At 50.6% G+C, this 25,119-nt stretch overlaps 1 protein-coding gene and 1 long non-coding RNA gene across 6 annotated transcripts in view; one reads left to right on the forward strand and one right to left on the reverse strand.

Moving 5' to 3' along the window:
* Positions 1 to 29: 29 nt before the first annotated feature.
* Abcc10 (ATP binding cassette subfamily C member 10) lies at positions 30 to 20,868 on the reverse strand. 4 transcript variants are annotated; one of them, XM_076915296.1, is made up of 21 exons: positions 20,708 to 20,868; positions 16,311 to 17,532; positions 15,971 to 16,198; positions 14,457 to 14,613; positions 13,821 to 13,930; positions 12,251 to 12,330; positions 10,903 to 11,074; positions 9,719 to 9,817; positions 9,115 to 9,304; positions 8,426 to 8,503; positions 7,913 to 8,107; positions 6,963 to 7,116; positions 6,590 to 6,770; positions 3,727 to 4,070; positions 3,310 to 3,479; positions 2,690 to 2,850; positions 2,211 to 2,473; positions 1,163 to 1,308; positions 989 to 1,086; positions 730 to 842; positions 30 to 448 (listed from the first exon to the last, which is right to left on the reverse strand). In XM_076915296.1, the coding sequence occupies exons 1-21, from the start codon at positions 20,866 to 20,868 to the stop codon at positions 289 to 291; spliced, it is 4,482 nt and encodes a 1,493-aa protein (XP_076771411.1). In that variant the 3' UTR covers positions 30 to 288. The 4 variants fall into 4 exon arrangements, with proteins under 4 accessions (XP_076771411.1, XP_076771412.1, XP_076771414.1 ...); XM_076915297.1 differs by having other exon boundaries at positions 310 to 448; positions 942 to 1,086; XM_076915299.1 differs by lacking the exons at positions 30 to 448; positions 730 to 842 and adding an exon at positions 1,567 to 1,649.
* A 47-nt stretch (positions 20,869 to 20,915) lies between these two features.
* The window catches only part of LOC143434870 (uncharacterized), a 47,353-nt gene continuing 43,149 nt past the window's right edge, over positions 20,916 to 25,119 (forward strand). Inside the window, exon 1 of one of the 2 annotated variants that reach the window (XR_013104708.1) lies at positions 20,916 to 21,157. This is a non-coding gene — a long non-coding RNA (uncharacterized LOC143434870). The remainder of the gene's footprint in view (positions 21,158 to 25,119) is intronic. The other variant, XR_013104709.1, reaches the window with a different exon arrangement.

The raw sequence follows: 25,119 nt of genomic DNA on the forward strand, positions 1-25,119 counted from the left end.
GAAATATTATTTTTTTAAAACACAGAATGTAAGATAGGAATTTTATCAAATAAAATTATGAAAAAGCAAGTGGGCTTCTATGGAAGTGAAACTGGCCCAGAATTCTGGGTCAAAAGGCCCATGGTGGGCTGGTTCTGGGGAAGTCTCGGCCTTTGACCCCCTAGGAGTGGTTTTCATGAGGAAGCCAGGGTGCTGTGTCCCCTCTGAGGATGTGGAGGAGAGGTAGAAGCAGAGGAGAATGTAAACCCGCCGCCCTGGTGGGAAGGAGCACACATCCCAGCAGGAGACTCAGCATCCTGCCAGGGAGTGGGCTCCCTGCTGGCTGCTCTGCAGGAGCTGCTGGAACAGTGAATGGGGCTGGCTGCGCAGGACTGAGGGGGAGTCCAGTTCCACGACCCTCCCAGCTTGGAGCACCAGCACCCGGTCAGAGTTTAGGATGGTGTTGAGCCTGTGGGGGAGAAGGCCATCAGCGAGGGCGAAGCACAAAGCCCTAAAAGAAAGCTGACCTCATCTCCTTCCAGGTCCCTCCAGACAACACAGGTCTGTCCCCACAGGCTTGAGTTCCTGGGTCTGTGCTATGGGAAGAACCATAGTGTCTCTCCAGATGTGCTACCGAGGGCCTTGATCCCCTGTCTAAGCCAAGGCTGTCTCTGGGGGTTTGATCTCCCTCTGGGGGTCCTTACAAGGGTCAGAGGTCTAGGTCTCTACTGTCCCTGAGGATTCTCACACCTGTGGGCAATGGTCAGCACTGTCTTGTTGGCAAAGCGTTTGCAGATGGTTTGCTGGAGCAGCTGGTCTGTCTGCTGGTCCACACTTGCTGTGGCCTCGTCAATGCACAAGATCTGGACAGCATGCAGCAGGGAGGGGAAGCAACGGGGAGACTGTAACCTCCCTACAGTTCCCCACCTTCAGCTCTGCCCTGAGGCGGCACTGCAACCCACCTCCTCCTCCTCCTTCTACATATCCCAGTCTCTCCGAGGTCTCTTACTTTAGCGTCTGTAAGAAGAGCTCTTGCCAGACACAGCAGCTGCCTCTGTCCCAGGGACAAGTTCCGGCCCCTTTCACCCAGCTCTCCGTCCAGGCCACCTGTAAGCAGAACACCTGCATTGCCGGTGCCCATTCTCTGCTTCTCGCCTGCTCTTCCAGCACGCCTGGCACTCACCCATGGCAACAGCCACCTCACTCAGGTGGCACTGTTCTAGGGCTTGCCACAGGGCCCTGTCCTCATGTAGGCCCTGGGGGTCCAGGTTCTCTCGAATAGTCCCACTGAACAAGAAAGGCTCTTGGGGGATGACGGCCAGCTGGGATCTGGGGAGCAAGGACATGGGGGTCAGGCTGAAGTCCAAACTTGCCTACACGGCCTGACACTCCTAAGGAGATCTGGGGATGAGAACCCTCTGCTTCCCACCCTGTATCCACCAAGTCCTCAGTGAGTCAGCCCCATAGGACAGCATGGTACAGTGAGGAGCACTACAGAGACCAAAGGCCTAGACCCTGGCCAGAAGGGACTACACTTCAGTGAGGTGTTCAAAGCCAGAGAACAAATGCCCGAACTGTGGTACTGACCCCAGAGACAGCAGTGGCCAGGCAGGAAATAAAGAGAGTGGGAATTGGGTGTGGGCACTTCCAAGGTGGAGGAGGCCATAGAGCTAGAAGGTCAAGCCGTAAGGTCAGACAAGCCGTAGGCTCAGACAAGCATCACAGCTTTGGAGGGAGGTGGAAGGGGCAGGGCAGGGCGGACAAGTGCTCTTGGCTTAGGCTGGAGCTTCCTCCCCTTCCCATGTCGTGGAACTGAGAGAAAGTGATACTAAGGAAGACTGGGAATGGGTGAGGCGAGGCACATACAGCTCAGATGAGATCACTGTGGCCAACTGACCCAGTACAACTGACCCAGACCCCAGGCTGCCCCATATACTGCCTGCCAAGCTGGGGCCCGGGGGCTCCTGGCATTTGGGAATACAGTTCCCAAGAGGCTCTGATTTAGAAGGCAACAGCTAGTGTCTGGAGCAGAGCACATACTCTGGGAACTATGGAAGGGCGCCCAACCTGGGACAAGAAAGATCCAGTGAGCATCAGCTGTGCTGGTGGCCACAGCTTACCTGTCCTCACCTGGCTACCTCCTCTTCCCTGTCTGCCCATTGGCCCTGGCTGTCTTACACCTTCCTAGAGGACTGCCCTCCTCCGTCCTCCCAAATCTCCTGACCCCAAACCTGAGCTCAGCCAGCTCCAGCTGGCTGGTGTCCACACCGTCCAGGAGCACTCGCCCTGCACTGGGCTCCAGCAGCCGGAAGAGTACCAGAAACACGGAAGACTTGCCGGAGCCTGTGCGGCCCACAATGCCCAGCTTCTCTCCAGGCTCCACGCGGAAGGTCACCCCGTCCAGGGCATTTGGCAGCCCTGGCCGATACACCAGCACCACATCCTGGAACTCCACACTTCCCTGGGTCAGCCAGCCGATGCGCTGGTGGGGTGACTGTGAGAAGGAGGTGAAGGAGAAATGATGGTGAGGACAAGGTTGGAGGACAGAAGGAGGTGAGTGACGAACGGTGGGAATGAGAACAAAGGCAGAGGAAACAGGTGTGGGGTGATGAGAAAGGACACAGGGAAAAGATGACCAGGAGCCAAAGGGAAAGGACTGGGAGGACTGGAGGACACTCCATGTCTGGCAGGGGTGGCAGAACAGACGTACCTGCAGTGGCTGGCCATGGGGCTCCTGGGGAATGTCACAGGAATATTCCTCCAGTCGCTCGACGCTCACCATCATGGCTTCTGTCTGTGTGAAGCTGCTCACCAGGCCCGAGAGCAGGCCCGTCAAAGACAAGGCGTAAGATAGCACCAGGCCCACCAGTCCTGCGGAGAGGAGTACCAGCTGCTAGGGACCCTGGATACTGAGAAGTGTGTTGGGGAGAACCCCAGCTTTGGACTGTGGGTCTTCAAGGGTGGGGGAGCAGGTCTATGGCGGACCCCGGGCCAGGGGTGGGGAAAGCCATTTGGAGTATGCCTGGAGAAGGAGGTCATGAGGGGTGGCAGGCAGACGGCCAAGGTGGGATGGTAGCTGAGTAGAAGGCTATGCATAGGAGAGAGGGAAGGATGACATCACAGGTCTGGGGCTCGTCCCAGATCCACCACTACTTGTGGCTTTCTTAGCACTAAACTGAGAGTGATGGTGGTACTGATGAAGCATCCTCACAGGGAACACTGGGTAATGGTGGGATGGGGTGGGGGTTAGGGAGACATGCAAGGGTATCTGGAACAACGATATGGAGTGACTTGCTCCTAAAATAAGGGTGATGGGTCTCAGGATGGCACCTGGGTTGGCAAGGCCCTGCTGGTGCTGCACCAGGGCAATGCCCGCGATGGTGCTGACCACTGCTGCCCCCATGAGCTGCAGTCGGATGTCCAACCACTGCATCGTGGCACAGGAAGCAAACTGGCACCTCTGGTTCAGCTCCAAGAGTCGCTGGTTCTCCTCCTCAAACCTGGAGAAGACCAGCAAGGAAGACAAGCCAGTTGTGTGGCTCTCACTCCTCCCCCATGACATGCATCCTTCCTAGAAGCTGACCTACGCGTCCACCTGACTGACCTACCTTACTCTCTTCTGACGTGTACATTCCCTGAGTGTCCTCCCTGTCCTCTGAAGAAGCCTGGGCTCCTTTACTTGTACCCCGTTTGTATGCTCTCCATTACCTCACCCATCCCCACCCCAGACTCCGGCTGGGAGTGTACCTGTAAGTGGCCCCTGCAGCCCGGAGCACAGGGAGGCCTGCCAGGGTGTCAGCCAGGTGGGAGTAGAGCGGAGACAAGGTGAGGCTGCCCAGGCGACGCAGCTCCCGGAAGGAAGCCCTGTAGTGGCGCTGCACGCGGTAGTAGATGAAGCCCAGAGGCGGCAACAGGAGCAGCAGCCAGGGCAGACCCGAACCCAGCACAGCGAGGAGGCCCAGCAGGCCGACAGAATTGGCCAGCAGGATGTTGAGGAGGAAGGGCAGGCTGTCGTCCACACAGGCTACATCTGAGGAGTAGCGGTTCAAGACCCGACCCGAAGGTGTGGAGTCATAGAAAGTCACCGGTGCCTGGAGAAGGGAGGTGGTTGAGCAGGGTCAACGGCTGAAGAAAAAGAGCTGGTGGACAGGTGGGTGTGGGGCGAGGTAGGAAAGATGGCCTGCAGTAGAAAAAAGAATAATGTGGGCTGGAGAGATGGCTCAGAGGTTAAGAGCACTGACTGCTCTTCCAGAGGTCCTGAGTTCAATTCCCAGCAACCACATGGTGGCTTACAACCATCTAATGGGATCTGATGCTCTCTTCTAGCCTGCAGGGGTACATGCAGGCAGAATACTGTATACATAATAATAAATAAATCTTAAAAAAAAAAAAAAAGAATAATGTATCCCCAAAGTCGGGATGTCGAGGAATTGACAGAACTTGGAGAGAACAACCTTGTGATGGAAAAGACGAGTTGCTCAGGCCAGGGGCAATCGTACAAGACCTGCTAAACATCCACTATCTTCTGGGTCAGACATGCAGAGAGCCAATTTTTCTCCATAAGATGGACACTTTAGGCCAGCAAGTGAGACTTAGATGTCTGGAGGAAAACTCTGCCTGCAGCTGGAGATCAGCACTGCCCATCAAAGGACTCGGGTTCTGAGCCTGGCCTCGTAGGTGCAGGCGTATAATCCCAGCATCCAGGGTGAAGGTGGGAGAATTAGTTCAAGGTCATCGTCATGGCAACAAGAAACCCTACCTCAAAAGCACAAATCAAACCAAAACCAAACGAAAGCTTGGGTGGAGTTAGGCTTCAACTTGAATCCTAGGCTTGCTGCTTGGGAGATGTGACACTCCAGCAAGGAGTTTGTTTCTCTCTCCAAAATCCCTGATCCTTGTCATAAAAATGGGGATGACAGTAACTTTTTACTCTAGGGAGTTCTCACTTTTCTGTAACAAACCTTGCTCACTCTGCTTAGAAAAGTGTGGAGACAACTGGGCTTGGTGGCACCTGCTTTTAATCCTACAGTTGGAAAGCAAAGGCAAGGAGATTTCTGGGAGTTCAAGGCCAGCCTGGTCTATGTAGGAAGTTCCTAACAGCCATTTACATGGTGAGACCTTGTCTTAAAAAATAAGCAGAAAGTAAGGACAACAGTGGGACTGGGTCTCCCCGGGCTGAAGTGGGCTGTGCGGCCAAGGACTTGCCACTTGGACTACTGTTGGGAGTTACAGCCTCAATACAGCTTGTCCCCTCTTCCCTGCCTGTGTCGTCATCTGCATTTACTGTGGGAACAATTCTAGGAGAGGCAGAAGTCACACTTAGGCAAACTTAGTTTCCTTACAATCTGGTGTCTCCTCCTTGGCTCGTGGGGACAACAGTGGTGGTTGCTCCTAGGCAGCAACAGGGGGATCCAAACAATGGCGGGCTCATGGACTGGTTCTCTCACAGATCTGGACTTGGCGAGGCCATCTCAATGCCCAGAGCGTCAGTTCCCTCGCTGTAAAATGGGTGAGGGGACCTCGCAGGATTATTGTGAGATTATAACGGGTTAATAAAGGGCGTGGAGATAATAATTGTTAAATGAGCCTGGGTGTGGTGGTACACACCGATAATCTCACTGCTCCGGAGGCAGCGGCAGGAGGACTGAGTGTCGGAGGTAGTGAGAGCCTGTTGCTAACTGAGCACTTAGCAGGTGCAGGCATTACCTCAAACACTTTCCATATGTCAATCAACTAACCTTATATACATGAGAAAGCAAAAGACAGAATACACAACAGCAGTGCATCTTAAGTTTACTTTCTTTTAAGGCAAGGTCTTATAGGCTGCCTTTGAGTTTACTATGTAGCCCAGGCTGGCTTCAAACTCAAGAGGTTCCTGCCTCAGCCTTCCAAGGGCTGGGCTTATAGGTGTGCATCGTTATGCCTGACAAGAGTGGATCTTTGAAATAGCTTTAAATTAAAATTGTCAACAATTAGGATTAAAAATACATGCACAAAGTCAGGTGTAGTAGCACTCGGAGGCAGAGGCAGGCAGGTCTCTGTGAGTTCGAGGCCACCCTGGTCTACAGAGTGAGTTCTGGGACAGCCAGAGCCACATAATGAGATCCTGTCTCATTATGCACAATGATGCATGCACAAGAAATAAAAAATTTTAAACATGCATGCACATAAAACAGGCATTCTGCAACAAACAAACAAAAAGATAACAGATGAAATACACTTAGTTATTAATTAACAGATTAAATACTCTTAGTAAGGTTACTTATCAAGGAAGAAAAGGGAAATGGGAAGAGTTCAGACAGGAAAGAAACTGAAGAACACAAGGAGAAAACAGGCCTTGCATGACTTCCAAAGTCGAGCCTTAGCAACTCAAGTCCAAGATGAACTCTAAGGAATGTTCTCTTACTTGCCCTGTTTATAGGTGACAAGCTATAGGCTTAAACCATCAGATCCAAACCCAGGCAGGTACTTGGCTCTGTAGCTTCTGGGTCTGAGGTTATTACATGTAGCCTCATCTGTCAGGGCTAGTGTATGGACTGGGAATGTGGGACTTAGGCAATGCACGAGAGGCCAACAAGCTGGGGCTCTCCTGCACCCACCAGGCCCTTACCATGAGGAGTCGATGCAGTAGGCGGTGGTGTAGACTGGCAGCTGCTTGAAGGGCACCTGCTGCAAAGAGCACAGCCCGGAGAAGGGTGCAGAGGGAGTTGACCCCAGCAATGGTTGCGTACACGATGAGGTAGAAGTGGACATCTGAGGAGCCATTAGAAGCAGCTTTGTGCAGTGGGGTGCTGAGCAGTGGGGAGGAGATTGCAGGTAGCCCAAGGAAGGGCTGCTCAGGGCGCCCCTCTGTTCTCTAGGGCCACCTTTTCCCACCCTCTAAGATATATAGCTCCAAGCCTGTCCTCCCGGCCCCCCCGCCACACCCCCCTTCCCAAGGCTACTGGAGAGCACCAGGCCTGCTCTCAGCCTCAGACACTCACTAGAGGCTTCCAGGGGAGAAGATGAGCAGCTGTGGGGAGAAGAGTCCTGTGGAGCCTGGGCTGGAGGAGGCTGGAACCTCCTCAGAGCCATTTCTGCCTGCCTTCAGCTGAGAGAGCCAGTGAGCGAGCCACCAATCAGCACCGTTGCGCGTGGCTGGATGGAGATGGGAAGGGACAGGATGCAGAGACTCATCTGCTTGGCTCTACCCAAACAACCACATTCTCAGTCCTCTGCTGAGCCTTCCCTCCTCTGTACTCCGCCCTGGGCCTCAGCATCGTACCAGGAACCTTGGTCCTTCCTACTGTACATGTTCCTAGACCTGTCACCTTTCAGCTCAGTGGACCACGTGACCAATTTTGTAGAATGGAACTTGTCTGGATGGCAGATGAAAAAGGTAACCATGGAAACCAGTTGTGGTGGTGCACACCTATAATTTCTATACTCAGAAACTGAGACTTGGGGATTGCAAATTCAGGCCAACCCAACCAGCTTGAGATGCACAGTGAACCCTTGATGACTACAATGGGAGCTGGAGAGCTGGCTCAGCAGTCAAGGACGTGTGCTGCTCTTGCAGAGGACCCAGGTTCAATTCGCAATACCCACATGACTGTTCGCAACCATCTATAACTCCAGTTCCAAAGGATCCATGTCTTCTTTTGAACTATGTGCACCAAGCACGCACACAGTGCACAGACATACATGCAGGCAAAACACTCATACATAAAATGAGTAATGTTTTAAATTAGACTATGGTAGAGCACTATGTCTAGCTGACCCCTAGAATCCTCAAATTGGGGTACCCTTTTGTCCCAGCTGTTGTCTGTGCTTGGGAAGGTTCGGAGCTTTGTGGTGATTCCGACAAGGTGCCTGTGGTCATGAGCACCTGGACATGACTGGGGATCCATCCGGTGCAGGTGGGGAAGTAAGGAACTTCTGGGGAGCATCTCACCTTGCATGAGGAGCAGGGAGATGAGGATGGCAGAGGCCAGGCCACTGCCCATGGCCCTCCAGTATGCTTGGTAGACGTGCAGGGCCACAGCGCCCTCGCTTTTGCTCTCCTCCTGCACGAGGCGACCGGATGTGTTCGGCTCCAACCCCGGCTCCTCTGTGGTTCTCTCTAGGTCGTGTGCAGACGGGGACTGGCCTGGGAGAGTCAGGAAGGCCTCAGAGGGATTATGCTTGAAATATGAGTGCTTTACAGGAGTAGGCAGACTTTAAAAATCATTTCCATTGTGTGCCGGAGAAAAGCAAGATCGGGAGGGCCCCGTGGCACAGCCTCTGACGTGCACAGGCAAGGCCTGGCTTTGACTCCCAGGACTTTGAGGGGAAACAAAACCCAAAGAAACAACCAACTTTCCAGTGTGTGGTGGCACACACCTGTCATCTCAGTACTCAGTAGGACTGCGTGTTTGAGGCCAGCCTGGGCTCTATGATAAGATGGGCTCCCACCTTTGGGCCATACCTGAGTCAGCCACTTGTTCCTTCTCAGCCCAGGCTGTGGGGACAGCTTGTACCAACGGCAGAATCTCAGAGGGAGGTCCTGGACAGTAGCAGGGGAGGACGCTGTTACAGGTCTACGTTATACCTTTGTAAATATGTGTGCAATCCCACCTTTCCCTCTCTGGCCATCCTCCTGGCCTACCCAGATGAACTCATTAGGTCCATGGCTGTGAGTGTAGCCAGCAGAAGTTCCAGGGAGAGGTATGACTCTGAGTCAGCAAGCCACCACCACCTGCACTGTGTCACCTGGCACTCCTGCACGGAGCCTTTGCTCAGGTTCTAGCTCATTTCCCGACCTTCCGGCCGGGCTTCACTTTTTTCTGTAGCTTTGCTGGGAGTTCTGCAGGTGGCCATGCCCCTCTGTGATAATCTGTCAGAGCTTAGTCACTCTTTCCTTTACAAGAAGATTGCTCCTGTAGGTCACTGCTCTCCAGGTTCCCAGGCAGCTAGGTTTTCAGGGATCAGGAACATTGTCACACACTCTTCCCCGACCCCCCCCCCCATTTCCCATTTCCTCATGCTGACTTTGTGGGGGCAGGAAGAGCTGAGATGCACTCAGGCCATGTGTGGAGGAGTGGCAGGATCTGCTCTGTATGTGACACTATCTGTCCTTCTATTGTACCAGGGCAAGTGTTCTCTCCACTGCATCACCTGCTCGGACCAGGTGCCCGGCCTCCATCAACAGCACCACATCAGCCTTCTCCAGGTACTCAGTGCGGTGGGTGCACAGCAGCCGGGTGGTGTGGCTCAGCACTCCCAGGATGCACCTGTGTAACAGGTGGTTGGCCACATCTGCATCCACAGCAGCCAGAGGGTCGTCAAGGAGATAGAGTGCTTTCTCCTAGACAGAATGGACAGCGCACCATGACCCAAGTCCTCCGGCTGGGCTTACAGGCTCTCCTAGACCCAGGTGTCAAGGCAACCAGAAAAGACGGGTGCAAACAACTCCTCAATGGCAGGAAGAAGATGAGACACGAGGGTAGACTTTCTACCCACTGAGTGTGAAGTCAGAGACGTGCGTCTGCTGCTTTGCTGGGCCACTGGGCCCCAGTGCCCCAGTGCCCCAGGCCTTTATTTTTGTCTTGAACCTGAAAACGGGGTGGGGTGGCCAGTAATTCGGAACATGGAGTGGCAGAGGGAGAAACCAAACACAGGGAAATATTCCTAGCCCTTACTCAGCAAGCCCTCACAGCACTGGAGCACTTCCCTGACCTACCAGCCTACCAACACCTGCCCCTTCACTCCTTTAACTTACCTGGTAGACAGCACGGGCAAGTGCAATCCGGGCCTTCTGTCCACCGCTGAGGGTCACACCCTTCTCTCCAACCTCTGTCTGGTCTCCAGCAGGCAGGATCTGAAGGAACAGATACTCAGTGGTTAGCAAACTCCCCACACCCTGTCTCCTGTCCCTTTGTAGGAAAAAGATAATGTGGAGATCAAAAGGCCTTATAAGCTTGAGACTGTATTTCAGTCTGGGACAGGTGATTCAGAGGAGATAAGACCAGATTCCAATACTGACAGCTACCAGACAATTAACGCCTTCCAGGCTGTGGTGGTTTAAATTAGAATGGTCCCAGTCTCATTAGTCTGAATACGGGGTCTTCAGTTGGTACAACTGTTTAGGAAGGATTGGGAGGTGTGGCCTTGTTGGAGGGGGTGTGTCACGGCAGTCTTTGTTTTTCCCTGTTAGCGCTCTTTGCTTTGTGACTATTGTCTCAAGATGTGAGCTTTCAGTTACTGCTCCACCACATGCCTGTCTGCTTGCTGCCATGCTTCCTGCCACATTGGCTAACCCCCAATAAACTCTTCTTCCATAAGTTGCCTCGGTTATGGTGTTTTATCAGCAATAGGAAGTAACTAAGGCATAGGAATCATCTTGTTTGAAGCCAGGAAGATCTTATAAAGCTTGGGTAGGGCAACCACCTTGCCTATAGGATGTGAAGCAAATGATAAAGGGACACAAGACTTTCCTTGATCAAAAGCAAAGGCCCTTCTGCCCAAGCAAGTTTCATATTTATCTGGGTAGGCCAATGGTGACCATGGTCCTAGAGGAGGCATGGGGATTGGCTGGGAATCCACAGAAAAAAGCTGGTTTGTCTTTTATGCTTTCAGTACCTGGCTTGCATGTATGAGGCAATTTAACAGCTTTCTCAAGGATTCTAAACAAGACCTTGACTCTTCTGAATCTTCCTAGTTAGGTGGGGTTAGAGGCCTCAGGGCTTTTCTAGCTGCAGTGAGCAGTGCTCTCCCCATTCTCCTGTGAGCCTTAGAAGGAAGTGGGGACCAAGCAGCTGAACATTCTAGGAGGCCCAAAGGCTGACTGCTTGCCCTAGGTGAGCGACACCTGTGCAGAAGCCCTTTCCAGAGAAGCAAGTCAAGTCTGGAGTGTTAGGGACATATCAAGAAGCAGGCAGGTGAGGGTGTCATGCAGGTACTCACAATGAGATCATCATTGAGGGCGCAGGCCTCCAGAACCTCCCTGTACAGCTGGGCATCAAATGCCTTCCCAAAGAGGATGTTGTCTCGGATGGTGGCACACTGGATCCAGGGTTCCTGGGTGGCTAGTCCAAAGCCTTTGGACAGGTCTGACACTGCCACCCACCCACACAGCCTGCAGAGAGTCAAGGCAGCATGGGGACCAGTTCCTTGTTGGGCCCTTCCATGCCCAGGCCCTGTCTCCCAGTAGCATCCTCAGATGTAGCTGATAGCCTCTAACGTTAAGGGACCATCAGAGACCACAGATATTCACATTACGATGTACAACGGTAATAACCGCAGAGTTATGAAGTAGCAATGAGAATGATTTTATAATTGTGGTCACCACGTCATGAGGACCTGTATTAAAGAGCTGTGCCATTAGGAAGGTTGAGGTCCACTGTTCTAGTAATGCACTCATCTCCCCGGCTCCATTCATTTAGCTAGTTTTTTTTTTTTGGGGGGGGGATTGTTGTTCTTTTTATTTTTCTTTATTTTTTATTGGATATTTTATTTACATTTCAGATGCCATCCCCTTTCCCCATTCCCCTCCCTAGAAAACCCCTATCCCATCCCCCTTCTCCTTTTTTTTTAAAAGATTTATTTATTTATTTATTTCATATATATGGGTACACTGTCGCTGTCTTCAGACACACCAGAAGAGGGCATTAGATCTTATTACAGATGGTTGTGAGCCACCATGTGGTTGCTGGGAATTGAACTCAGAACCTCTGGCAGAGCAGTCAGTGCTCTTAACCACTGAGCATTTTTTAAAATGTTAATCAAATGTTAAATGTTAATCAAAGGCTTTATAAGTTTGGTGATGCTCAATAACAAGATGCCCATACAATCAGAAGTGTAACCCAATACCCAACCTAGATATTCAACTATCTGACTGGCGGAGACACGCGAACATCGACCTCCAACTAGTTTTATCTTATTTTCTGACACAGGGTCTCATGTATCGCTGAGCAGGCACAGATGACATAAACACCTTATCCTCTTGCCTCTGTCTCCTGAGTGCTGAGCGTACAGACTCACAGCACTGTGGCCAGTTTTACGCTGTACTACAGGTCAAGGCTGTGGTTCGTGCGGGGCAAGTGCTCTACTAATTAAGCCCTGATTTACTTTGTCTACCATCCCATCTCCAGACTGAACTCCCTAGAAAGGGCTGAATTGTACCCTTTTCAGTACATGTGCTGTCCCTCCCCCAACCCCACCACTCACACCATTCTCACATACAGCAGGAACCCAGCAAATGGCTACGAAGGGGTGAAACCAAAGTCAGGGATACACACTGAACATTCATTACCTGTGGAGCTCCCCAGTGATGGCGGCCAGCAGCGAACTCTTCCCACAGCCCACCTTTCCCACAATGCCCACCAGCATACCCTGCAAGGAAGCAACACAGTAAGCACTGCCTGATTGCAGAGTAAGGGCAGCCCCCAAGTGATGCTTCTCTGGGCCTCAGTTAGGTCTTCAGAGAAAGATGTCTCCCCACCCCATGTTGTGTGTGTGCCCCAGGGCCTGCCTGAATCTACCCCAGGAAGCTGCAAGCTTTATTCTCAATTGCACGGCCTGTGAGGGAGACAGACCTGCCAGAGAAAAGAGGAAAGTGTTTGGGAACTCCTGAGGAATGCTGAGGTAGGCATGGGAGGAGGGATTCCTGTCTCCGGGGCACTGGGCTGGGTTACATATCCCAACACAGTGGGCAAGAGGCAGTGCTCTGCAAGATGCCCTTTCCTGAGATCTGCAACCTAAAGCTGCTGCTCTGCCTTCATTCTTAGTTGCAATGTACATTCACAGCTATTTCCTGCCCCGAGAAGAAAACTTCCAAATGCTCAGGGATTTTGCCAGCTTTGTCCATGATGCCCACACTATGCAGGGCTGGCCTGTCTGCAAGTGGGCACCAGGCAGGTCTATGATTGCTCTGGGACTGCCGGATCAGGTCTCGGGTAGCTTCGTCCTTGCTGGCTAACCGACAAGCTGGAAGACTGACTGCAGTCACACTGCTGCTCAGCGCAGAGCCCACAGACAGCGTGAGGCAAACACGCAGAGAGGAAGGCCAAGAGTGCTGCAAGTTGAGGCCTGGCTCGGACTGCTTCTAAGAGCTGTGTTCTTGCTCTGGACTCTGATTCATCTATGCATTCTTATTGCACAGTCTTGTTTGCTTAGGCTAGCTCCAGTGGGTTTCTATAACTATACCTATCTATTTATATAAAACCCCCAACACATTGGTAAAATTCCTTTTAAGAATTCTAGCCTTGTCTTGCCCAAACTAAGAATAAAAACAAAACATTCAACAAAAGCCAGAAACACGAGCCAAGTGTGGTAGAGGCAGTTCAGCCATTGCGGGAGAGCTCAGGGTGAGATGCGGGGCAAAGGGTTGGACAAAGGTCAGGAGAGCCAAGATTCAGAACCAGGGTAAAGAAAGGTCACCAACCTGGTAGGAGTGTTCCCACTCTAAGTGCTTGGACTACATATGCCATGTCAGAAGCTGCAAGGCATCACTGTTTTCATAAGACTAAATGGGGGGCCACCTACGCTGCTTGGAAAAGTCCTTGGAAGGGGCTGCTGTGCCTGTCTCCCAGGTTTTCAGGCTGAAATGATGGTGGACAAGCCCGGGGGTCTGTTCTGACCCTTCACCTGGAAAGGGACACTGCAAGGAGAAGCAGAGGCACCTGTGGGCTAGGTGGGTGTGAACTGCCTAGAGAGGTGTGAACAGTGTACGGTGGTGAGGAGGAGTGATGTGCACACATAAGGGGTCAGGCTGGAACCCACACACCAAACCCTATCCCCACCCTGACAGCTGCATTAGTCCTTGTGTATGGATCTGGGCATCTGCTTATCTGGGAACTCTCCCAGGGGTCTGTCCCACAAACCTTTTTCACTTGGAGGCAGCTGATGAAGGTCTTCTGGCTTGCTCCAATCGGGTCCCAGGAGAACAGGGCTTCCTGCAGCTCCAGTGCCGTGGAGGGCTCTGTGGGGGGGTCTAAGCAGGAAGGCATCACTCACCCTTTGCTCCTCACCTACCACTCAGCTGCTAGAATGCAAAGGGCCCAGCGGTGGCATGTCACCGAGTCACCTGTCCCTTATCTACCTGCCCAGAGCTGATTCAACCTGAGTCTGTTGTGTGTAGATTTTGTTCCTGACTTCTCTGGAAATATCCATGCATAGCGTCCAGCAGGCTAGGGCTGGAGAGACGGTCAGTGGCTGTGAGCACTCTTCCAGAGGACCCCAGCTCTGTTCCCAGGCTTCACATCTAAGGCTCACACTTGTTAACTTAAGTTCCAAAGAATCCAATGCCCTCTCTGGCCTCCATGAGTATCTGCACACATGTGGTGCACACGCGCGCACACACACACACACACACACACTCAGGCACACACACACAAACACACACACACACACTCAGGCACACATACATACACATAAAATAAAACAAGTCTTAAAACAACAAAAAAGGATCCCACCCCCCTCCTTACCATGGATTCTTTCTTCCCTCTAGTCTCCCTTACCAGGGCTGTAGTAGGCCTCAGGGCTGTAGCTTGGAAGGTCAAGAAAACGCTGGATCCGGTCCAGGGATACTTTGGATTCCAAGAGACCATTGATCACCCAGGGGAAGTTGTTGAGAGGAAGAATAAGCATGCGCACAAGTGCCAGTGCTGTGAACACCTAAGTGGGGGTGAAGGTGGGGCATGACCTGAGTCTTGCTCCCGGGTTACCCCTGTGACAAGTCCACAGAGGCAAAACCAGGACAGCATCAGACTTAAGGGGTTGGCTGGGCTACCCTGGGTTAGAAATGGCTACTCTAAGAGTCCTAGCATTCTCAGTGCTCCTTAAGGAATGCTGGTTACTGGCTTTGATGCTGGAGACAGACCCAGTGCCTCATACTTGGTAAGCACCGGCTCTGATGTGGAGCTACACACAAACTCCCAAACTTCTCTTGATAAATTCAGCCTAGGTCACTCGGAGACTTCCTTATAATCCCCGAGGGAGAACAAAAGTCACTAACCCTGGCCAGACCCAATACTAGATTGTAGATTCCCCCACCCCAAAGGCCTTTTTAATAGCCTAGTCCCAGATAGATGGCAGCTTGGGTTATTCAGGGAGACCTTGTCAGAAAGAAAGAAAGAAAGAAAGAAAGAAAGAAAGAAAGAAAGAAAGAAAGAAAGAAAGAGAGAGAGAAAGAGAGAGAGAGAAAGAGAGAGAGAGAGAGAGAAAGAGAGAGAGAAAGAGGGGAGAGGGAGAAAGAAAAAGAGAGAGAGAGAGAAAGGAAGGAAGGAAGGAAGGGAGGGAGGGAGGGAGGGAGGGAGGAAGGAAGGAAGGAAGAAAAAAAGCACTTCTCCATAAAAGGACTCAATCCCAAGTCTGGGCCTGAATGGAAGTCAAAGATAAAGGGAGAGGAAGAAAGAAATTCCTTTATAAACACACAGAGCTTTATATCTAAGATAGTAATAAAAAAATCCTTCAGAGAACACCCTCTTATCTGGGAAAGGACAAGGTAACCAGGGGTCCTCTTTCTCCCCTACCCCCAGCTGACACTAAAGTCCTGAGCCCGCATTTCCACCCCATTATAGTCCCTCCTCATTTCTTCCTAGGCTCATCCTCTTCCTCTCTGCTGGCTAGTTTTATGTCAATGTGACACACGCTAGAGTCATCAGAAAGCTCAACTGAGAAAATGTCTCCATAAGATCAGGCTGCAGGCAAGCCCATAGGTCGTTTTCTTAATTAGTGACCGATGGAGGAGGGCCCAGGCCATTGTGGGTGGCATCACCCCTGGGCTGGTGGTCCTGGGTTCTATAAGAAAGTAGGCTGAGCAAACCACGAAGAGCAAGCCAGTAAGCAGCACCCCTCCATGGGCTCTGCATCAGCCCCTGCCTCCAGGTCCTGCCTGCTTGAGCTTCTGCTCTCATTGCTTTGGATGACGAATTGTTGTATGGGACCCTGAGTGAAATCAACCCTTTCCTCCCCAACTCGCTTTGGCTGTGGTGTTTCATCACAGCAATAGCTGCCCCTCCTTAGCTCTCACCTTGGTGGCGGTGAGCTGGTGCCCCATGAGGACATAGGTGATGAAGATGGCAATGCAGATCACCACAGGCAGCGCAGCCCAGAGGTACACACAAGCTGCATCCAGGTATTTGATGAGGCGGAGTTGCCTCAGCTCCTGAGCCCGGCAGGCCTTCACCCGGTCCCCCAGAGCCTGCTCCCACCTGAAGAATTTGATGACTCGAATGCCACTCAGCAGCTCTGTCATGAGCTGGAGACAGGAACAGAAGAGTGGCATGGCGATGAGACACGGCTCACACTCCTTCTCTGCCTGCTGCTGCGTGGGACCCCCATCTGGCTAAAGGACCCCAGCAGCCCCTCACCTTAACCCGTGAATCCTTGTGCTGTAGCATCTTCTGGTTACTGGCCATGATTCGGGTGGCAATCACTTTGTTGACAGGTACCAGCAGCAGTGCCAAGACCAGCCCAGCCAGGAAGGCCAGGCCCACCTGCTGGTACAGCAGGTAGAGAGTGATGGCCAGCTGCAGAGGCAGGCCCCAGGCCTCATGGAAGCTGCCAGCAAAGTTAAGCAGCCTCTCGGAATCAGTGCCTAGAAGGTTTAGGACTTCCCCGGTTGGAGGGCGGCTAGGCCCAAGCTTCAAGGCTTTGCGGTAGAGAATGCTCAGCACAGCCACCCGTGCCTGAAGCGTCACTTTCCGTACCTCATACCCATACTGATTCTGGAGTATAGCACTTATCACAGCCCCACTGGCCAATCCCAGGACGTAGAGCAGGCCATGGCTTAGAGGCTCTTGCCCTTCCTCCAGGAAGCCCACCAGTAAGGAGAGCAGCAGAGGCCCAGAGAATCCCAGCATGGTCCCCACCATCTTCAACAGTCCAAGGGCCAGGTAGCAACATCCAAAGGCCCCATACAGGGCCCTCCACAGTTGGGCCCCCTCCTTCCAGTGTGCTTGGAAGGCTCGGGCCAGGTAAGCAGGATGCAGCCTGCGGGGGAGGCGGCAAGTGTCCTGGGGCTGCCTCAGCTCTCCTCGGACTCCACGAGCGAGCAATGGAGCCAACCAGGCATAGGAAAAGCGTGATAGCCAACTCTCTCCATCTTCAGCTACCTCTGTTTCTTGACTCTCAGAGGACAGGAAGGGATCGTGAGTCCAGGGCTCCCGTGGTCCCCCAGGAGCTGCCCAGCCCAACCCATAGGCCAAGACTGCTGCCAGCTGCAGAATGAGAAGACATACACGGCCCAGAGGTCCTGGGAGAAGTGGGGGCAGAAATGTACCTCGCTGGCAATGCCACAACAGGGTCAGTACCAGGGCTGGGGTTGGTAAGAAGGCTGCCAGAGCCAAGGCCAAGGGTCCACGGGAACGGCCATGAGGGGAGTGAACCAATGCCCACAGGGCCAGGCTGTGGGTGAACCAGGCCACAGCTGTCACACACCCTGCCAGCACCTCTAGCCACATGGGCCCTGGGCGTGACCCTGGAGGCAAAACAACTGGAAGGAGGTCTAGCAGCGGAAAGATGGAGAGAAGGAAGGAAGCTGTCAGTCGGAGGCGCCAGCCAGGATTAAGAGGTAGGATGTTATTGGTAGTCCTGAGAAAAAAGAGAAGAAAAGAAAACAACCTATCATGGCTGACATAGGGCTCAGGGCTCAGACATGCCTGTCACTTCCAACAAGCTGGAGGAGGTATATTCCTTTTCTGGTCTGCACATGGCATCCCTGTCCTACTTTATCCTGGATCCCAAAGCCTCTCCTTGCAGGAAGCCTTCCTAAATTGCCCAATTCATTTTCTAACTTCCCCACAGGTTTTCTGACTCATTCTTTTGCTACAGGTACAAACAAGTCTGAGTTAAGGTTGTATGTACCTTGAAGATTCCAATTAAGAAAAACCACCGTGGTGGCGCACGCCTTTAATCTCAGCACTTGGGAGGCAGAGGCAGGTGGATTTCTGAGTTCGAGGCCAGCCTGGTCTACAGAGTGAGTTCCAGGATAGCCAGGGCTACACAGAGAAACCCTGTCTCAAAAAAACAAACAAATAAAAAGAAAAACCACCGATGAATTTTATACAAAGATAAGCACTTTTTATAAAAAAGGCTCCACAAGAAAGTACCTGAGAGCCGTCTGAAGCCTCCTGAGGAGACATTTACTTATCTGCAGCTCTTGTCCTCTAACAGGACATTTTACAAAGCCTCAGAATACTCTACTCCTGTCTTTTCCCTGATTGTAACACGCCATGTACATCACTGTGTGACCTCTCAGCTCACAAGGAACTTCTTTCAGTTCTGCCTATATCCTCTTAACATCAAAAATGCTTTTCATAAACAATCACAACAACAACAAAAAAGGTTTACATTAAGAATAAAAACCAAGCTGGGCGGTGGTGGCGCACACCTTTAGTCCCAGCACTTGGGAGGCAGAGGCAGGCGGATTTCTGAGTTCGAGGCCAGCCTGGTCTACAGAGTGAGTTCCAGGACAGCCAGGGCTACACAGAGAAACCCTGTCTCAAAAGACAAACAAACAATGAATAAAAAACAAGCCAGGTGATGGTGGTACATGCTGTTAATCCCAGCATTTAGGAGGACAGGAGGATCTCTGAGTCTGAATCCAGCCTGGTCTACAGAGTGAGTTCCAGGATAGCCTGGGTTACACAGAGAAACCCTGGTGGGTTGGGGGAGGGAACAGTTAAATACAGAGGCTGGAGAGATGTCTCAGTAGTCAAGAGCGCGCACACACACCACACAATACACTTGAACAATGGAAACAGCTGTGGAGGTACACACCTTTAGTCACAGCACTAGGGAGGCAGAAGCAAGAGGTCAGTTTGAACTCTGTGAGTTCAAGGTCAACCTGGTCTACTTAGTAAGTTCTAGGCCAGCCAGGGCTACATAGTAAGATCCTGGAAGAAAAAAAAATCTCAAATATTTCATATATAGGCTGGGTATGGTGGACTACATCTGTAACATCAGCATTTGGGAGATGAGCTAGGAGGACCATAAGCTCAAGCCAAAATTGGGCTATTTAACACCTCATCTCAACACCCTTCTCCTCTCAAGGAGAATCAAATGCAGGGTCAGCCATGATGGTACATGCTTGTAATCCCAGGACCAGGTGGAGATGCAAAGATCTCCATGGGTTGGGGGTCAACCTGGTCTACATAGAGAGTTCCAGGCCAGCCAAGGCTACATAGCAAAGTTTTGTCTTAAAAAAATAAAAATCAAAGAGAAAACAGTTATATCAGTGAATATCAGAATGCATTTCCAAGTTCATATAGAAGAAAACTGGGCAGGTAGAGATGTTCCTGCAGAGTTCAGCAGAGCACCCACATGACAGCTCACAACCCTCTGTGACGCTAGTTCCAATGCCATCTTTTACCAGACATGCGTGTAGTACATGTGTATACACGCAGGGGAACATTCTTATGCATAAAACTCTTACAGCACTTTAAAAAAAAAAAAAGAAAGAAAGAAAGAAATTGGGGCTAGAGAGACAGCTGAGCAGTGAAGAGCACTGGCTGCTCTTACAGAGGACCAAGGGGTTCAGTTCCCACCACATGGTGGCTCATGGCTGTCTGAAACTCCAATCCCAGGGGATCTGATGCCCTCCCCTCTGGCCTCCTCAGGCACTGCACCCACGTGGTGCACAGGCATACATTCAGGCAAAATCAATCAATCAGTCGACCAAAAAACCTGAGGGTGAGGCTGGAGGCATATTCTTTTAATCCTATATTCAGAAGGCAGAAGGAGGCAGATCTCCAGGAGTTCTAGGCTGGGCATACAGAACAACACCCTAACTCAACAACACAAAACAACCCACCTGAGTCTGTTATACTCTTTGCCATGCTAAAAAGAAAGTTTAATTGTAAACTAAATACTTTAGTTCCTTTTGTGCTCCCTCGTTTTGAAATAGGCTCTTAGTATGTGGCTCAGGCTGAGATCTTCCTTAGACTGTATGCATGTGACACTTTGCCTAGCTCTTTTTTTTTTTTTTTTTTTTTGAGACAGTCTTTCTCTAAAACGCCTGGCCTGAAACTCACTATGTAGACCAGGCTGGCCTTGGAGTCTACAAGGTGGACTCACAAACATTCATCTGCCTCTCTCTGCCTCCCAAGAGCTGGGATTAAAGGTGTGTTTCGCATGCCTGGCCTGCGCAGGCTTGCTGTGGGGTTCTGTGCTAACTTCTTCTAGACTTTTGCTTCATTCTGCAAAAGAGATAGAAAGACTAACTTGGCCATCCAAGAACGAAATACGAAATCAAGGTGAGTGTGGGGCCAACACCTTACAACACAAAACCAAGTTAGTTCTAAGGTTTTGATTTAGTTTCTCCTCTCCTTACAGCTTCCCTTCAGCAGAGTCTACATCGGCTTTTAGCCTAGGGACAGCAGGGCTTGGTATATGGAAGTGATGAGCCACACTGGCCCTATAACTTACACACAAGCATCCATTTTTTTTTTTTTTTTTTTTTTTTTTTTTAGCTAAAACGTTTATCTAAGTTTACCTCCAATTCATGGCAGTTCTGTTCGGACATTTAAAACTCTGCACGAGAGATGCATTGGCAACTTTAAGGATATGCCAGGTGCCGCACTATGTGTTTAAACGCCTTGGGTCATTAAACCCCTCTCAAAACTGCGGAGACTCCGAGAAGGTAGGTGACTAGCTCAACTAAGTGCGAACAGTCAGCTTTATTCTGCTTCTGCCCTACAGAGACCTTGCAACTCCAATGCCATCTGGGACAGATGTGAGTTGGTGTCTCTCTGCAGTCTCTACCCACCTTGGGGTGCCCAAGTGACAGGCACTGAGGACAGCGAGGAGCGCGTGGGGAAGGACGCTGAGCACCAGCTGGGTGAAGCAGTGGCCCGTGGTGTCCCCTTCCCACAGCGGGAGCGGCCGCGCCGCGTCCGTGCCACACAGCTGGGCCAGGAGCCCCTCCATGGACACCTCATCTAGGCGGAAGCCAAGAGTGACAGAGCTCGGGTCGGAATCCCCAGTTAAACTCCGCCCCCAAGCCGGGACCGCCCCTCGCTTCCGCCTCGAGCTAGAGCCCGCCCATTCTTGAGGTACTTCCGGGGCTGGAGAGGAAGCCGCTGTACCCGGGGCAGGTCAGTTTCCAGTAGTGGTACCGACGCTGACGCTTCTGCCTCCTGCGCCTGGAAACCTGAACACCTTTGCGCGGAGTATTAATATCTCGAGTGTTTGTGGGTGAGAAAGAACGCGCTGGCAGGTCAGGGCGCTGCGCCACGACGCTAGGGCCCCCTAGCGGCAGGGAGTCCTGTCAGCGGGTACTGTTTGCCGGTTTTGTTTTTTTAAACCACCGGGGTTAAGTAATACGAGTTGCAAGCCTCTGCGCATGCGTGCAGCTCTCTGCTGGCCCGCGCCTCGGGGAGCTGTCGCCAGAGCGTGATGGTGTTTGCTCACGTTTCTGTCATTTGGCTTGCTCAGTGACCCAGCCCTGTCCTTATGCAAATTCCTTTTTAAGACCCTGTCCTGTGGAGCACTCGCTCTCACTTACCTATTGCATACTAGATGACACACGCACAGCATTTCTAATGTTTAAAGAGCTGGAAAGCCAAACGCGCCTGCCACGCTGAGGAATGCTTAAGGACGCGTAACGAAAGGCTATTCCCGCATCCTAAGGCTACAAGATCTTGAAAGTTTCCAATTTACTTGAACCTCGGTTTTTTTTTGCCTTTATTTATTTATTTATGATTGGGATAATAATACCAACCCAAGTATAGCGAAATTTGTATAAGTAATTTAAAATGCTTATGTCAAGGCCTGAAGCGGTGGCTCAGAGATTAAGAAGAGTGCTTCCTGCTCTTGCAGAGGGCCTGGATTTGATTTCCAGCACCCATGTTAGGAGGCTCCAGCTCCAGGGATCCAAGGCCTTCGTGGCCTCTGTAAGCACCTGCACACACGTACATATAAACTTCAAAAAGAATGTCCAGGTCAGGTGCTTTGCTTAGTCGTTCCTAGATATTTCAGAGTAACTTTTGGTTATCCAGATAGATGTGGGTTTGGATCCTGACCCACCAGTGTTAGCAGTGTGATTTAGCTTTATGTTTGCAAAGCATATATTGGTACCTACTTCACAGGAGTGTTCAGTGTTGTGGGAATTTTTTTTTTTCAAAAATATTTGCACTCAGAAACTGAAGACCATGCAATCAGCTTAAAGATATGCCGTGAGACATTTAAAATTATGTACCTGTCTTGTTTCCCTACTGTGTATTCAGTCTATTTAAATTTATTTCAAAAAAAATTTCTGGAAGAAGAAAGCCCTTATTCCTTTCACATGCCATGTTTTCTGATATACATACATGCATTCATTCTCTATTAGAGACTGACAGACATCACCCACACAACACACAGATAAAAGACAGATTAGACAACAGAGACAGAAGGAACAGGGAGAGAAATGGAGAATTCAAATTCTTATTCATGGCTTAAACCCCTCCAAGGGGAAGGACTTTTTTACTTATCAGTGAGGCATGGACACACAATATCTACTTCACATGAAGATACCCCTGAAGCAAAGAGGTTCAACAGGTGGTTGTGATGATTCCCTTTGGGTCTCAGTAAGAAGCTCTATATTTCTTTTCCCTTTTAAAAACTTACTTGTTTTTAGCTGGGCTGTGGTGGCGCATGCCTTTGATCCCAGCACATGGGAGGCAGAGGCAGGTGGATCTCTAAATTTGAGGCCAGCCTGGTCTACAGAGTTAAGTTCTAGGACAGCCAGAGCTACACAGAGAAACCCTGTCTCGAAAAACCAACCAAACAACCGAGCAACCGAACAAAAATGTATTTGTTCTTAGTGTATGCATATGTGTGTGCTGCTTGCATGTATGTCTGTGCAACACATCTATGCATTGCCTGCAGAGGCAAGAAGCAGGAATTGGATCCCCCGGGACTGGACTTGTTGACAGTGGTAAGCTGCCATGTGGTGCTGGGAACTAAACCCAGGTGCTCCACAAGAGCAAACTGTTCTCAACCACTAAGCCATTTCTCTAGCCCAAGCCTGGATTCTCTTCTTCCTCTTCCCCCTCCTCATTCTCTTCCTCCTCCTCTTTTGATAATGCAAAAGAAATTTAGAAAGTTTAGCCAGATGGTTTAGTGGATAAAGTCACCTACCTACCTTCAAGCCTGAGGACCTGAGTTTAATCCCCAGGCCTGCCTTGGATGAAAGAGAGAAGCAGCTCTGACAGGTTGTTCTCTAACCTCTACACATGCTGAGTCACATGTGCCCATGCACAGACACACACTCACACACATGTACATAAACACACAAAATAAATACATTAAGAAAGCAGAGTAGGGCTGGACAGATGGCTCAGCAGTTAAGAGCATTGACTACTCTTCCAGAGGTGCTGAGTTCAGTTCCCAGCAACTACATGGTGGCTCACAGTCATCTGCAACGATTTCTGATGCCCTCTTATGGTATGCAGGTGTGCATGCAGATAGAGTACTCATATATATATATAATAAATAAATCTTTAAAAAGAAGAGAAAAGATGCCTAAATGAGTCATAACACTAAGAATCCTGAAGAAGGTCTCTCCCCCCCCCCCCCTCTCTCTCTCTCTCTCTCTCTCTCTCTCTCTCTCTCTCCTGCCTCTCCAGCATTCAGCACTCAATGTCAACTAGACCAGGATCCTGCTCCCTGCCCCCCCTCCCCCATCTTCCCTTTCAGAGTCTGGAGAACACAAGACCACAGGGATCTAGACTGAATGTTTCCCAGTTCTTGAATTCTTGTTTACAGAATGAAAATAAGAGATTACACAGAGTTACAGCAGTAGAAAGGTAACTTTATTCAAAGAGAAGCAATAATACATATAGGAGAGGTATACCATGTCCACATTGATTTACCATAGGTGAAGGTACACAAGAGTCCTGTGTATGGATTGACATTTAAAAGGAAGATACTTTTCTTGGCTACCCATGACAAAAATCTCTCCTCAGTGTTATCAATGCATTCCACACATCCATTATTATTATTATTAAATTTGATCCTCCAAAATTACAAGAGAAAGATACATTTTCATGGACTTGATGAACGTACAGCTTATCAGTTGGCTAAAGTGGCTGGCCACAGAGCTTCTGGGATCTTCCTATCTCTGTATGTCCTCCTGTAGGAGGAGCTAAGGTGGGAGGAGTGAGGAGAGGAAGAGGAAAAGGGAGAGGAGGAGCTAGGGGGAGCAGAGCTGTTGGAGGATGAAGAGCCATGCAGGTATGGAGAGCAGTCACGGGTAACAACTTATATTTAGGTTAGCTAATTGGGAAACACCTCTAATTGTGTGGGCATATTGTTATTGAGCATTACCAAACATATAAAGCCTTTGATTAATCTTTAAGCATTAGAGTTTCATTCATACCAGGTACCTCGTGGAGGGCTCAGCCCAACCATGTGGAGACAGCGTGGAGGATTGGCAGAGTCATCTCCCATGCTGGTGTCTCGTGGGTAGCAGGGCTGGTGTTTCTGGCTGGCCATTTCTAGCTGTGGTGCGCACATGGCGGCTGCACAGCTTAGATAGTCGGCTTGACTAGCAGCCATTTTAAATAATTACTTTTACATCCCCCAGTGCCAGGCCCAGCCACACCCACTTCTGTGTGGATGCTGGGGATCCACACTCAGGTCCTTATGCTTATATGACAAGTACTTCAGTAACTGAGCCATCACCCTAGCCCCCCAGACATTAGATGTTCAGTCAGAATGTAGCAGCCAAATTCAGCCTGTCAGACATGTCACTTCATTGATAACTGCATCTCTTATCCCATCCACTTGGGTGTAGCAGTGAGTTAGTTAAACCACTTTGGCTCCTTGTGGGTCTCTTTGAGAATGAGAGGCATGCACGAACGTGTACACACACATACACACACACACACCAGCTAATTTTGATACGTCTTGACTAGCTCAGTGGCTAGACATTTCTTTTTTTTTTTTTTTTTGAGACAGGGTTTCTCTGTATAGCCTTGGCTGTCCTGGAACTCACCCGGTAGACCAGGCTGGCCTCGAACTCAGAAATCCGCCTGCCTCTGCCTCCCAAGTGCTGGGATTAAAGGCGTGCGCCACCACCGCCCGGCTGTGGCTAGACATTTCTAAACCTCCTTGCAGCTAGCACACATTTCCCTCTGGTAATCCTGGCTCAATACTTTCTAAATCTGTATTTTATCTTTGCTGTCCTGTTACTTT

The sequence above is a fragment of the Arvicanthis niloticus genome, chromosome 17 (assembly GCF_011762505.2).
Source record: "Arvicanthis niloticus isolate mArvNil1 chromosome 17, mArvNil1.pat.X, whole genome shotgun sequence".
Classification (NCBI taxonomy): domain Eukaryota; kingdom Metazoa; phylum Chordata; class Mammalia; order Rodentia; family Muridae; genus Arvicanthis; species Arvicanthis niloticus.